This window comes from Tachyglossus aculeatus, chromosome 2 (genome assembly GCF_015852505.1).
Source record: "Tachyglossus aculeatus isolate mTacAcu1 chromosome 2, mTacAcu1.pri, whole genome shotgun sequence".
Classification (NCBI taxonomy): Eukaryota; Metazoa; Chordata; class Mammalia; order Monotremata; family Tachyglossidae; genus Tachyglossus; species Tachyglossus aculeatus.
In genome coordinates this window covers 73,227,174-73,242,694 of record NC_052067.1, presented here as the reverse complement: position 1 = coordinate 73,242,694, position 15,521 = coordinate 73,227,174, and the positions used below count along the sequence as shown (strand labels likewise).

The 15,521-nt window shown below is 41.2% G+C and overlaps 1 protein-coding gene across 4 annotated transcripts in view; it reads left to right on the top strand.

Annotated features, from left to right (window-relative positions):
* Positions 1-15,521, top strand: part of UTRN (utrophin) — a 583,736-nt gene that overhangs the window by 381,905 nt on the left and 186,310 nt on the right. For 3 of the 4 annotated variants that reach the window (XM_038766673.1, XM_038766663.1, XM_038766681.1), the window contains one exon: positions 12,878-13,050. In XM_038766673.1, the coding sequence (XP_038622601.1) occupies positions 12,878-13,050 (173 nt within the window). Of the gene's footprint in view, positions 1-1,803; positions 1,940-12,877; positions 13,051-15,521 lie in introns of those variants that run through there. The other variant, XM_038766689.1, reaches the window with a different exon arrangement.

Genomic DNA, 15,521 nt, shown 5'->3' with positions numbered 1-15,521 from the left:
TCTTTGATCTCCCTTTGCTTTTCACTGAATGACCTTCCTCCCTTGTCTTCCTACTTTCCAACCTTTCCCCAAAAACACCAGTGGCCCAAAAAGAAAAATAGTCCCTTTCTGGTCCCCAAGGTTGAGCCTTACCAGACTCCAACCCTGGTACCAGATTATATGGTGGGGGGTCTAGATGCCTGGATATTCTTTAAAGGAAAACTAGTTGCTCTCTAAACCTCAGATTGCAGTGTACTTCCTCACTCACCATAGTGCAGACACCATAGCCTCACTGACTTTATTCCCCACTGAGGGAAATACACAAATTTGCTGCTCCTCTCCACAGGATGGTTGGGAGGGTGAGTTTGGGGAGCAGAATTGTCATTAATAATTTGATTTTATTCTTTTAGTACATTAATTGTCCATGTGATGCAAGGAAAAAGCAAAAATACATTATCATCAACAGAATAACGTAGCACCTTGAACATTCAATTTATCCTGAGCTTTTTGGTAAAATGAGGCATGTCAATTTGTCTTAGTTTTAAGTAGCATTAAAGGCATGGAAATGGAGCCAAATATCCTGTGTTTGCAGTGGAGATTATTTAAAATTTAGAATAATTTCAGGTGTCAGGTTCTCGCAGTAAGTTTTCTCGCAGTAAGTACAGGCTCCATATGCAAATAATTTGAAAAATGTTCATCTGTAGTAATGAGGAAGGAATCTATTTATATTGGTTACAGTTCTTGCTCCTAAAAAAAGGAAAGGTGAATTTTTTTTTAATGAAGAAGTTAGTTTCGTGGGTGTTTTTTTTTCCATTTCATCTTTGCATTGGAGCAGCTGGGAAACAGAGTTCTGGGAAGTGTGGTCCACACTGAGTTTTGTTTTTTTTTTTAAAGGTACTAATATGATCAGGGAGGCCTCCAGGAAGTGGGAGTGTGCTTAACTTCAGAGCAGCATGAGGGGTGGTGGAAGGGAGGATGCTGATTAAAATAATAAACAACGGCTGGAAAGAGAAGTAGATTGCCACACTGCTGTCAGAGCAGCCCAGGGAATTGCTGACGGCTGAGGCCTCCACTACTCTCCAGTGTGGCCGAGGTGGCTGTGCGATCTGCTGCCAGAGCTTGGAGACTAACCGATGAAACAACTTTTTTAATGGGCTATAGTCCCGTTGCACGACAGTATCCCCTAGGCTGGGCTGACTGAGGGAAATGGACTGAAACTTGCTTGATTGTTACCATAGCAACCCCAGACTGCTGGTGACTGGGAGAGTGTGAGTGAGAAGGGGTGGCCTCTTGTCCAGCCATTTAGTGCTGTTTCTTCATACGGATTTCCCCTCTCCTCCTCCTAACTCTGTGAGTGCTGCTCTTTCAAATCTGGCTCTTTACCCAGAACCTTTTTTTTTTTCAGGGGTGGAAACTATTCTGAATGGAGGAAGTTGGTAATACTTAAGGTCTTTTATTTTTCTTCTTTTTTTTTTCCCCTCCCTCCTGCAAGTCACCAGGATATAACTTCTTCTCTGTGGGTAATTGAGACCAAACGTTGAGCTTGGGGCCCAGGAGAGAACAGTTGCGGCCTGTAGGTCATTAGTGAGGTGATCAGTAGAGAATCCTGGGCTGTCTAGAGAAAAAGGGAGAGCATGCCAGCCTCATGGATCCTGGTTAACAGAAACTATAGGAACGGGTATATCCACTGTGAACTACTCAGTCCATGAAAACAGGGGCACATAGCGAGATCATGAAAATGTTTCATTGCAAGCTGCTCCTGATGGAATATAGTTCAGGGGGGAGGCTTGTGGGGTGTTTTGCAAAAAGTTTTAAAGTATAGCTGGAAAAGATACGATTATTGGATATCATAGACTGTTGGCTGCAGAAACTTTACCAGAAAGATGTAGGCTCAAAGGGATACTGGACGATGATTGGCCTCAACTTCAGCTTACGGGAGTTGCTGAGAAAATTTGAAAAGGTATGGAGAAAACAGACTTCAAGAATGCACTTCTGTCCCCGATACCCCCACCCTTCTAGACTTTTTTTCTCTCTCTTTTGCCAGGCTTTAGGTTGTGTTTGCTTTACTGATTCGTGATTGCTGTGGTGTAACTTAGGAAAATGTTGATTATGCTTTCTGTTCTCCTTATTCCTTCTTTTGAGATAATCAGCAAATTAGCATTGCTCAACTGTGATCATGAGGGCTTGTCACTTCTAAGATTCCACATCAAGAGAGATCTTTGGCAACAAATCCTACTGCTAATGTAGCTGAAAGTGATTTTGGAAAAATTGTACTATTTTAGGTCCTTGAAATGACTTCATCAGACAGGCACCTTACTCTCCTTGTGTCTTTCTCCTTCACAAATATAGTTAGTTTTGTCTTCCTTGGGAACCCGTCTCCCACTTATGCTGAGATATATGAGATGCTTGGCCTCCCTGTCATTGTAGAAAACCTGACCTGACTGATTTTTCACTGAGAGCTTTTGCTTTAGACTTAGAATGCTTAAGTGTGCACTGCACTGGTTTTTAAATTTGGTTTGTTAATTTTGCTTTTAGTCCTTTTTTCCCACAATAAAGTTCTTGATACTTCCTAGGACTGAGGCAGGGTCTAGAATCTGCCAAATGCTACCAGATTTTTATAATATTTTAAACACAGAAAAATAACACTTGCAGAGATCTCAGGGCTAAGGATCCCAGCACCCAAGAACCTCACCTCTCCGGCCTCCAGAAAAAACACAAGTTAGAGGCCATTCTCATTAAGTGCACAATAAAGCCAGATGAGTTTAGTACAGTGCTGTGTACACTAGGCACTCAGTAAATATGATTGAGTTCATCATATTTTAATGCAATCGTAGGCTTAGGTGTAGAAAGAATATTCCTTAAATGGGAACACATATATGTAAAACTAAATGTGCCTATAGCAGCCTAGTGGGTTTTCTCTTTCAGTGGTCAGAATGAAAGATGTAAATATTTCTCACTTGAAAAAGTTTAAAGGCTTTACCAAACATTGCTGCTCTTGTGAGTTTGTACTAGTCTATAGACAATAGCAAGTTTGGAAGTGGATTGTGGTAGAAGTTGGAGGCTGGGAAATGAGGCAAGAGAAATCTTTATGTATTTCAAAATATCATATAATACAAGAGGTGTTGTACCTGAAATATTCAGTTGCATTTGATTTCTTTACCATGGGGCTTCGCTGAACTTAAGCACATAAATTCCAGAATATGAAAGATGGGTCCTGCATATCCAGTATAAAAGAGGAGGAGGGAGGGAGTGCTCCTCTGTGGCAGCTGGTAACAGCAGGTGACAAACTTGTATAACAACAAAGAGCTCTGTTTGCTCTGGGTGTGTTTATGTATGTATGTCTCAGGTTTATGGCATGTGTTTCATGAATTATTCATTATATTCAGCCCCCCTGAGAGTCAGTAATTGTAGTCAATGCTGGACTTTTGTGTTGTAATTGCTGCTATTAGTCTTAAAAGCCTACGTGAGATAAGGGGATATGGGTAAGATTTTTGGGGTCTCAGCCTCAAGGCTATTTATTGACTGAGCTGTGTCTACAAGTTTGTCAGTCTCTTCCATCTTTGAATATGGCAATGAAAGAAGTCCACTGTCTTAAGGAACTGATGTTGGAATTTTAAGAGAAAAGGTTAAAAGTAGCAATGTTACTACAGTTCATAGCCTGAAGCTTACTTTATCTCCTTATCTGCTGTGAATGTATCATCTTATTAATAATATCCATGCAACATTTAACTTATAAATGGTAATCATCAGTGCAAATGCATTTTCCCCAAATTTACTTTCTTTTTAAACTTTCTTAAACTTGAACTTTCTTAAACTACTTTCTTTTTAAACTTTCTTCCCAAGCGCTTAGTACAGTGCTCTGCACACAGTAAGCGCTCAATAAATACGAATGAATGAATGAATGAAATAATTCACTGATGTTTGGTTCATCCACCTTGCCTGTGCCCCATTACTTCTCTGCCCAAACTTCTTTTCTGGAAATCAATCAGTCACATTTGAGTGCCTTCTGTGTGCAGAGCAGTGTGCTAAGTGCTTGGAAGAGTACAGTAAGACAGACTTGTTATCCACCTTCCCTGCCCACAACAACAATCCTCATCTGCAAGTACTCTTCATAACACTGTAGAACCCCTAATGTATGTAGGGAGGTGAGGCCATGGGCTTGAATTTTGTTGTAATCCAGAAGCCAGATTGTAACCCCAGAAACTGAATTTTATAGCCCTTCTGAATGCAAAATAGAGTCATGTTACCCTGAGGGCCATTGGCCTGTCCTGTCTTTTGTCAGTCTGTGATTTACAGCTCAACAGGCTATTATCCTCGCATATTTAGCATGCCAGCTGAGCCTCATGTCAACATGAAAGATTTGCAGAGTTTTACGTCACTTATTACAGATCCCAGACTCTTCAGGATTTTAAGACAGGTGGACAAAACAAATTTTGACCTGCCAGATTTTGACTTTGTACTAGGAAGAATCATTGGAATTGTATTGGAATTAAAACAGATTTCATTCATTCATTCAACCGTATTTATTGAGCGCTTACTGTGTGCAAAGCACTGTACTAAACGCTTGGGAAGTGCAAGTTGGCAACATGTAGAGATGGTCCCTACCCAACAACGGGCTCACAGTCTAGAAGGGGGAGACAGACAACAAAACAAAACATGTTGGACAGGTGTCAAGTTGTCAGAACAAATAGAATTAAAGCTAGATGCACATCATTAACAAAATGTCTTCTAGACATTTCGTCGTCTAGACACAGTCTTCTAGACTGTGAGCCCGCTGTTGGGTAGGGACCGTCTCTATATGTTGCCAGCTTGTACTTCCCAAGCGCTTAGTACAGTGCTCTGCACACAGTAAGCCTCAATAAATACGATTGAATGAAAATAAATAGAATAGTAAATATGTACAAGTAAAATAGAGTAATAAATCTGCACGAACATATATACAGGTGCAGTGGGGAGGGGAAGGAGGTAGGGCGGGGGGAATGGAGAGGAAGAAAGGAAAAGGGGGGGCTCAGTCTGGGAAGGCCTCTTGAAGGAGGTGAGCTTTCAGTAGGGCTTCAAAGGGAGGAAGAGAGCTAGTTTGGCGGATGTGTGGAGGGAAGGCATTCCACACCAGGGGGAGGACATGGGCTGGGGGTCTATGGCAGGACAGGTGAGAACGAGGTACAGTGAGGAGGTTAGCAGCAGAGGAGAGGAGGTTTCGGGCTGGGCTGTAGAAGGAGAGAATGGAGGGGTTTCTCCTTTGAAAGACTTCTAAGGATAGTGACAGAGAACTTTAATGGTAAGTAAGTTACCATCAAACTTGAGCCATTTTATTCTGTGCACTGCCTTGATCCATTTATTCAGTAATCCCCATGGATATAATGATCAGTGGCACCATCTCTGTGACATTTTAGAGAGGCTTAATGTCACTTTTTATATTCAGTTCTGCCGTAGTGGATTTATGATAAAGGCTGTTTCATCTAAAGATTTTGGTATTTATGTCCCACTCTTCCCTTTGTGAATCCTCTTGGAATGTATTACCTGACAGTGATAACTACAAGACCTTATTCTTGTAGGTGGGGAACCAATCGCCATTATCAGAATTTATTGAGCACCTACTGCATATGCAGGGCACTCCTAGATGCTTGGGTGCATACAATAAAAAATAGATAAGAAATGAGATTATCTTGGTAGGATGGAGTGTTGAAGTGTTGAATTCTTGGCAGGGTACGATTTTTAGCAAGCAGAGGTTTTCTGATCCACAGCCCTCAGTATGCGGGGAAGTGGAAGACCTGCATTCAAGTCCTAGCTGTTGTGGCCAAAGACTGCATATGCACTTCACAAAGTGATGCAACCCTATCAGCTAAGGGATTCTAGGAAGTGCTTTGTTGTCAAGGTCTAATAGTTTTCCCATGATGAATCTCTGTGGTTTAAGTGTAACATATGACTCATCCCAAGCCCTTGGCCCATTTAGGGCAGAGAGGGTCAAGGGTTGGCCTTGAACAAAGAATATGAAATCCAATAATTGCTCTCTAGGAGCTTTATTTGGTATATTTGGTATAGTGTTTGGTGGTTTTTCCCTCCCCAAAGAAGTTCTTAAATGCTCCAGTGCATGTATTTTCTCATACTAGCTGAGAAATAGAATTTTAAAAATGTTGGCCTTTTGGGCTAGTAATTACAGTCCTTATTAAGCATATCTTCACAAGTAAGAAATAGGTAGTGATGAAAAGGAACCATGAGAGAGAAAAATCCCACCTGGGTTGTAGTTTCTCAGGGAGTGTGTTCTGTTTTTTTCTACAATTTGGTGGTCATATTGATTCAGCATTTAGAACAGTGCTTGGCACATAGTAAGTGCTTAACAAATGCCATCGCTATTACTGCTAACCAAGGATCATTAGCCACATAAGTCAATGCTGAGTTTTTCACTCCTATAATGTTTCCCAAAGAACTGACACTTTTCTTTCAGGCACTGCTACTGAATTTGCAAGAAGCTCAATTAATCAGGTTTCCTCACAAACACTAAAATGACCTCAGGAATTATCCAACTATCTTAGAAGTATCTTTCCTTTTGGAAACCTTATCCTCTTCTATTTCAATTATCAATCTGTGCTACCTTTAGTCCATTTGTTTTACATTTACAGTCCTGTGTTTACCAGTATATTTAAAAAAATCTTAATTTCTCACTTTCAACAGCAGGGAGCTTGACAGATATGTGAGATTCCCTAGGTTCCCATAACAATTCCCAAGCTGCTCAGGAATTTCAGGATTCTTTGTTGATTGGTAGATTTGTTTCTTCTACGAGCTAATTTAGTATGTTTGGCCTGAACTTTCGATGCCAAGATGACTTTGTTTCCAAGCAAAGTCATCATTTTCTCACCTTCTGGAGGGAGACTGGCCCGTCAGAGGAAAACATGGCTGTTGACATGTAACCTTGGAAAAACACACTTTACATAGATCAACAAGCAAAATGGAAATTAAGTAGTTTAATTCAAAGTACCACCAATCATGTTTCTAATGGTTTCCTGGTTCATCTATTGTAAACCTTTATAATCAGGAGGTTATCAAATAAATTTAGTTTTTATATTACAGTCTACTTGAAAATGTTCCATAATTTCCCAGTTGCCTTTAAAGGGCTTAAAGGGCTCCATTTGATTATGGAAAATGTTGCTCTCAGGAGTTTATTTCATAGCACTGCTTTGCACACAGTAAGCGCTCAGTAAATATAATAGAATTGAATAGCAATGGGTTACCTATTTCTGTATTCCTTAGTAGGCCAAACTGGTCTTAAAGCAGCTTGCACCTGCCCTGCCATATTATTTGGGGAGATATAAAAATCATCAGGTTTTATAGCAGAATTTCCAGTTTTTAGTTAGTATGTAACCTGCCTGGTACAATTATGGAATTGGATGCCTTCAAATCCAGTATTTTAATTTTCAGGGCTGAGCCTCCTTTTACCACTGGCTACTAAAGCCACATTGTACCGCTCAGGTGCAGGGCCCAAAATCACAGTGGCTCTGCAGCAAGTGGGGGTGGAATAAGGGTAAGGCTGAATCAGACAAACACTCAAGGGTTAGTTTGTTTCAGCCAGAATTGGATGGACTTACACAAAAATATCATCTGTATACCTCTACATTTAATCGCATGCCAGAGTATATGTGTGATGTTAACGAGCAGTTCCAGGAGCTGTTTTTGTTTGTTTATGTTTTTAAGAAAAAAAGCCATTGCCTACCCCATCCTGGAAGCAATGTCAATTTGAAGAGAATGACAGCGTCTTGTGTGACGTCCAGGCCTCAGCTTAGAAGTATGACTTGAGTTATACTGAATTAAAATAGCTTAGCATATAAACTGAAAACGTAGAGATGGGTTAAGGAATTAGGGTAGAGGGTGAGATTGTTGCCCAGGATGTGGAGAAATGCAGTGGAGTTATTTAGCAAGGAGACAGGGAAGGCGAGAAGAGAGGAGGGAGATAAGGGCAATGGAATTTAGTCAGGACCAAAAATAGGAAACCAGTAGTATGGTATCACCTTTAGATTTATCACAGAGATGATGATTGATTTGCCTGTTGACTCATTTTATTACGTACTAATTGATGCTCCAGAGAATCCTAATAGATCCTACTATAAGATATGATTAAAGGTATATTTTAAGGTATTTAAAGGTATTTTAAATTTTAAAATACCTATTAAAATCTATTTTAAAGTAGATTTTAAGGTATATTATGCTTATATTATCTGCCCCTGCTTACTACATGATGGTCTCAAAATATCCATTGGCTGATATTAACCACTGGCTCTTTGGAAGTGAGGAGCAAGCTTGGCTTGGAGAAGAATTAAGAGAGTTTAGAATAATGAAATCTAAGTGTTTACAATCTCTTTTGTCTTTCTCCCCTCCCTGAAATAGGAAACTTCTGCTATTATCTCCAGCAGGTTTCTGTAATGATGTTTCCTGATTAATCCCATTGAGATTTGCACTACACCCCATGGCATTTTTCATAAATCTTCATTTTTCTATTTGTGCGTTTACTTACAGATGCTACACTTTAGCTATGCTTATGAAATTCCTCGCTGTCAGTCAGTGGGAGAATATTTTATTTAAGAGAAAAGATGTGAGACCTGATTTGATAGGAAATAATTATAGTGTTAACATTTCAAGATTTGAGATCAGTGAAGTGTTTTTTTTTTATCTTGAAAGATTATTTTATATGGCAGAGCTTGAATATGTACCTGTTAAGAGGTTATTCCTTTTAAGAAAAAAAACACATCTGGGTTGCCATACAGAAGTGTAACAGTTTAAAAAAGCTGTATGTCTTTGAGAAAGAAATAGCAAAACTGGGATGTGTGTGCAGTAATAGTGGTTTAACTGTTATGAAATAGGGGCAGATCTTCAGATCAAAAGTTTTGAACAAAATACTTATCAAAAATAAATATAACCTTGAATATTGGATGATTGTAGTAGTAAAGGTATTGAGCATCCATTGGGTGCAATGTACTGTACTAAATGTTGGTAAGCACTTTGTAATCAGGGAACATGCCTACTGTGTCTATTGTATTGTACTCTTCCAAGCACTTAATACAGTTCTCTGAATACAGTAAGTGCTCAATAAATACCATTGATTAATTGATTGGTGATACCTCAGTCCCCCAGTTCCTCCCCCTCCTGCATCCTTCACCCCCAATGATCTGGCCACCTACTTCATTAGGAAAATTAACACCATCAGGTCTGAGCTTCCCAAAATCACCCATCCTCCATCCCCCCTTTCCTCAATCACCTCTTCTACTTACCCATCCTTCCCAACAATATCTTCAGAGGAGATCTCCTCCCTCCTCTCGTGCCACCCCCTCCACATATGTTTCAGACTTCATTCCTTCACATCTTATAAAAACTCTTGCCCCTTCCCTTCTTTTTCTCCCTAACTACCATCTTCAACCGCTCACTTTTCATTCATTCATTCATTCAGTTGTATTTATTGAGTGCTTACTGTGTGCAGAGCACTGTACTAAGCGCTTGGGAATCAATCAATCGTATTTATTGAGCGCTTACTGTGTGCAGAGCACTGTACTAAGCGCTTGGAAAGTACAAGTTGGCAACATATAGAGATGGTCCCTACCCAACAGCGGGCTCACAGTCTAGAAAGGGGGACAGATAACAAAACAAAACATATTAACAAAATAAATAGAATAAATATGTACAAATAAAATAAATGGAGTAATAAATACGTGCAAACATATATACATATATACAGGTGCTGTGGGGAGGGGAAGGAGGTAAGGCGGGGGGGAGATGGGGAGGAGGGGGAGAGGAAGGAGGGGGTTCAGTCTGGGAAGGCCTCACTCTCCAATCGCTTCTTCCCCACAGCCTTCAAACATTCCCACGTCTTCCCCATCCTAAAAAAAAAAAAACCCTCTCCCTTGACCCGACAGCCCCCTCCAGTTATCGCACCATCTCCCTCCTGCCCTAGCTTTCCAAACTCCTGGCGTGAGTTGTCTACACTCACTGCCTCAAATTCCTCTTTTCCAACTCTCTCCTGGACCCCCCTCCAGTCTGGCTTCCATCCCCTCCACTCCACTGAAACCGCCCTCTCGAAGATCACCAATGACCTCCTTTTGCCAAATCCAACTGCTCCTACTCCATCCTAATCCTCCTCAAGCTCTTTGCTACCTTTGACACTGTCAACCATCCATCCCCTTTGAAGCACTTAGTACTGTGCTCTGCACACAGTAAGCCTGTAGACGTCACTACCATCCTTCCCATCTCACAAGCCTGCAACCTTCGTGTCAGAGAAGCAGTGTGGCTCAGTGGAAAGAGCCCGGGCTTTGGAGTCAGTGGTCATGGGTTCAAATCCTGGCTCTGCCAATTGCCAGCTGTGTGACTTTGGGCAAGTCATTTAACTTCTCTGTGCCTCAGTTATCTCATCTGTAAAATGGGGATGAAGACTGTGAGCCCCCCTTGGGACAACCTGATCACCTTGTAACCTCCCCAGTGCTTAGAACAGTGCTTTGCACATAGCACTTAATAAATGCCATTATTATTATTATTATTATCATCCTTGACTCCGCTCTCTCATTCACCCCACACATCCAATCCATCAACAAAACCTACCGGTCTCACCTCCACAACATCGACAAGATCCTCCTTTTCCTCTCCATCCAAACTGCTACCTTGCCGGTTCAATCTCTCATCCTGTCCCGACTGGATTACTTCATCAGCCTCCTTTCTGATCTCCCATCCTCCTGTCTCTCCCCACTTCAATCTATACTTCACTCTGCTACCAAGATTACCTTTTTACAGAAACACTCTGGGCATGTCACTCCCCTCCTCAAAAATCTCCAGTGGTTGCCTATCCACTTCTGTATCAAGCAAAAACTCCTCAATATTGGCTTCAAAGCTCTCCGTCACCTTTTTCCTTCCTACCTCACCTCCCTTCTCTCCTTCTACAGCCCAGCCCACACCCTCCACTCCTCTGCTGCTAACCTCCTCACTGGGCCTTGTTCTCGCCTGTCCTGCTGTCGACCCCCAGCCCACGTCCTTCCCCTGGCATGTACACACCCTACACACATCCGCCAAGCTAGTTCTCTTCCTCCCTTCAAAGCCCAACTGAGAGCTCACCTCCTCCAGGAGGCCTTCCCAGACTGAGCCCCCTTTTTCCTCTCCTCCTCCCCATCCCCCCCACCTCCTTCCCATCCCCACATCACTTGTATATATTTGTACAGATTTATTACTCTATTTTACTTGCACATATTTACTATTCTATTTATTTTGTTAATGATGTGCATATAGCTTTAATTGTATTTGTTCTGATGATTTTGACACCTGTCTACATGTTTTGTTTTTTTTTGTCTGTCTCCCCCTTCTAGACTGTGAGCCCGTTGTTGGGTAGGGACCGTCTCTGTAGGTTGCTGACTTGTACTTCCCAAAGGCTTAGTACAGTGATCTGCACACAGCAAGCGCTCAATAAATACGATTGAATGAATGAATGGAATGCCCTCCCTCCTCAAATCTGCCAAACTAGGTCTCTTCCCTCTTTTAAAGCCCTACTGAAGGCTCACCTCCTCCAAGAGGCCTTCACAGACTAAGCCCCCACCCTTTTCCTCAGATTCCCCTCCCCTCCCCATTGCCCTGGCTCGCTCCCTTTGCTCTACCTCCCTCCCCCCACCCCACAGCACTTGTGTACACATGTACATATCTATAATTCCATTTATTTACATTAATACCTGTTTACTTGTTTTGATGTGTATATATCTATAATTTTATTTGTTTATATTGATGCTCTTGTTGCCTGTTTACTTGCTTTGATGTCTGTCTCCCCCTTTCTAGTCTATAAGCCTGTTGTGGGCAGGGATTGTCTCTCTTTATTGCTCAATTGTACTTTCCAAGCACTTAGTACAGTGTTCTGCACACAGTAAGCACTCAATAAATTACTATTAATTTACTATTCTATTTATTTTATTTTGTTAATATGTTTTGTTTTGTTGTCTTTCTCCCCCTTCTAGACTGTGAGCCCGCTGTTGGGTAGGGACCGTCTCTATATGTTACCAACTTGTACTTCCTAAGCACTTAGTACAGTGCTCTGCATACAGTAAGCACTCAATAAATACGATTGATTGAATGAATGAATGAATAAATACTATCGAATGAATGGTAGAGTACAACAGAAGCAGGAGGCACAGCATGTATGAATCCCACATGGGACATGGACTTTGCTTGTATCCATCAAGCCCAATTTGCTTGTGTCCATCAAGCACTTAATAAAGTGCTTGCACACAGTAAGTACTTAACAAATACATTATTATTAGTATTAGTATTACATTCCCTGCCCATAAGGAGCTTAAATTCTAACAGCAGAAAAAGACATAAAAATATTTACAAATGGGGTAATCAGAAGAAATAAACTGACTGTAAAATCAATTAGGTGTAGGTACATAACTGCTGACGGAACGTATAAATACATATGTGGTAGAAGTTGATGTGATGTGGGTGAAGAAGTCTGACATATATGATGGGAAAAGTTGGTGGAGAACCTTGAAGCCATGATAGTTGCTAAATTAAAAAACTTTACCTTTCTGGATTTGAAGGCCACCTTTAAAATTTCTATACTGTGAGTTTATTGTGGGCAGGGAATGTCTCTTTTTGTTGCTGAACTGTACTTTACAAGTGCTTAGTACAGTGCTCTGCACACAGTAAGTGCTCAATAAATGCTATTGAATGAATGAATGAAATTGTTGGAAAGTCTGACCCTTGGAGTGGGAGGAGAGAAGAAGATAAAATATTGGGTCTACTATGACTTAAAGGGAGGATATCCTGATTTTGAAAATGCTGGTAACCCTGTTTAAAGCCGAAATGAATTTACACCTCTTCCAGGTATTTAATAATGTGGCATTAGCACTTAACATATGCATTTTTTCTCTCTTTATTTCCCTAGGACATCCAAGCAGAAATTGATGCCCACAATGACATCTTTAAGAGCATTGATGGAAATAGGCAGAAGATGGTAAAGGCCTTGGGAAACTCAGACGAGGCAGCACTGCTCCAACACCGACTTGATGATATGAACCAGAGATGGAATGACTTGAAAGCCAAGTCTGCTAGCATCAGGTTAGAATATAAAATATCAAACTATTACTATTATTAGGACTCTGCTGTATTATGAGGGAAGAAGCATCAACTTGAACAATGTCATATACTCTCAGTATGTGAGTTTCTGTTATAAAACAAAGGAGGGAAAATATTGTTCCAACGGCCAAATTCACTGATCCCAGTGTCACATTAATTGATAGCATTGATCACATTTATTAAGCACCTCCTGTGTGCAGATCACTCTTCTCAGCACTTGAGGAGGGAGTACATTAGAGGGTGACATGATTCCTGCCCTTGAGGATTTTACAGGATAGTTAATGGGTATTCATTGGATTAATAGTTTACTTTTTGGATTGTCGTAATCTAAACCCTGTTTTTCAGCTTTTAATGATAATAATACTAATTGTGGTGTTTGTTAAGTGCTTACTATGTGCCAGGCACTGTTCTAAGTGCTGGGGTGGATACAAACAAATTGGGTTGGACACAGTTCCTGTCCCACCTAGGACTCACAGTCTCAATCCCCATTTTGCAGGTGAGTGTTTGGCAGATAATAAGCACTTTAGTACCATTTTAAAGAAAGAAAAAGCTGTTCACTTTCAGCCATAAAACAAGCCTACCTAATGGTGAGAATCCTAATTCTGGGCTGATGTCTTTTATGGGGATAGTTTATGATGACAGTAATAATAATGATGACATTTGTTAGGTGCCAGGCACTGTACTTGCGCTGGGGTGATACAGGCAAATAAAGTTGGACACAGTCCTTGTCCTATGTGGGACTCATAGGCTCAATCCCCATTTTACAAATGAGATAACTGGGGCACAGAGTAGCGTAGTGACTTGACCCAGGTCACATAGCTTACAGATGGCAGAGCCAAGATTAGAACCCATGACCTTCTGATTCCCAAGCCCATGCTTTACCCATTATGCCATGCTGTTTCTTGCTACGTCTGTTGCACATCATCATCATCATCATCAATCGTATTTTTGAGCGCTTACTATGTGCAGAGCACTGTACTAAGCGCTTGGGAAGTACAAATTGGCAATATATAGAGACAGTCCCTACCCAACAGTGGGCTCACAGTCTAAAAGGGAAGACAGAGAACAAAACCAAACATACTAACAAATTAAAATAAATAAGCTCTCATTCAGTATCACTGATTGATTAATGACAGATTCCCAGTCTTCTTCAGGGCATACCTGAGGCTATTAGGTGTCATTCTATATTCCAGCTGGCTCTGAGCTTGATAAATCACCCTCTACCCTACCCTCCATCTTTCCACCATCCAGTCTTGATCCTGAGGACCCTGCCAAGGCTAGTTGCAAAGCCCTTAGAGGAAAAAAATCAAAGGGGGTGTTGAAGGACATGTATCAATCAGGTTGATTTGATGACCTGAGATTTCCTTCCTCTCCGTCCAAATGAGAAGCAGTGTGGCTCAGTGGAAAGAGCACGGGCTTTGGAGTCAGAGGTCATGGGTTCAAATCTCAGCTCTGCCAATTGCCAGCTGTGTGACTTTGGGTAAGTTGGTTAACTGCTCTGTGCCTGTTACCTTATCTGTACAATGGGGATTAAGATTGTGAGCCTCCACTTGGGACAACCTGATCACCTTGTAACCTCCCCAGCACTGAGAACAGTGCTTTGCACATAGTGAGCACTTAATAAATGCCATTAAAAACTGTCTATTGCACCTGTCCAGGCACTTGTCTTACCCTGGCTTGACTACTGCATTCCCTTTTTTACTAATCTAACTGCCTCTAGTACATACCTCAGTCCACCGGCCAGATCAGCTTTCCAAAATGGCATTCTGCACAAGTCTCCCCACTCCTTAAAAACCTTCATTGCTCTCTGCATCAAGCAAGGACTCCTGACAATTGGGGGCTCAATCCATTTTTCCCCCTACCTAATTATCTTCTCTTTGCTCCATTACACTTCAGCTCTTTCCCTTTGTTTCTCTTAATCTACTCAGTGGGCCTGGGTGTCATCTCTGCCACTGCTAGAACTCTCTCACCCTTCATATCTGGCACATCTGAAATTGCATTTCCTCCAGAAAATCTTTCTTGATTATTTTTTTATCCCTCAATTCCTATGCCAGCATTTGTGCCTCCTTAAATCTTCCCCCCAACCTCCCACAAAGTACTTTTTAAGGTACACACACACACACACACACACACACACACACACACACACACACACAGAGATATATGTATATTATAATAATAATAATGATGACAGTTATTAAGTGCTTACTATGTGCAAACCACTGTTCTAAGCACTGGGGGGATACAAGGTGATCAGGTTGTCCCATGTGAGCTCACAGTCTTAATCCCTATTTTACAGATGAGGTAACTGAGGCACAGAGAAGTTAAGTGACTTGCCCAAAGCCACACAGCTGACAATTGGTGGAGCTGGGATTTGAAACCATGACTTCTGACTCCATAGCCCGGGCTTTTTCCACTGAGCCATGCTGCTTCTCTAATGTATATGTATGTGT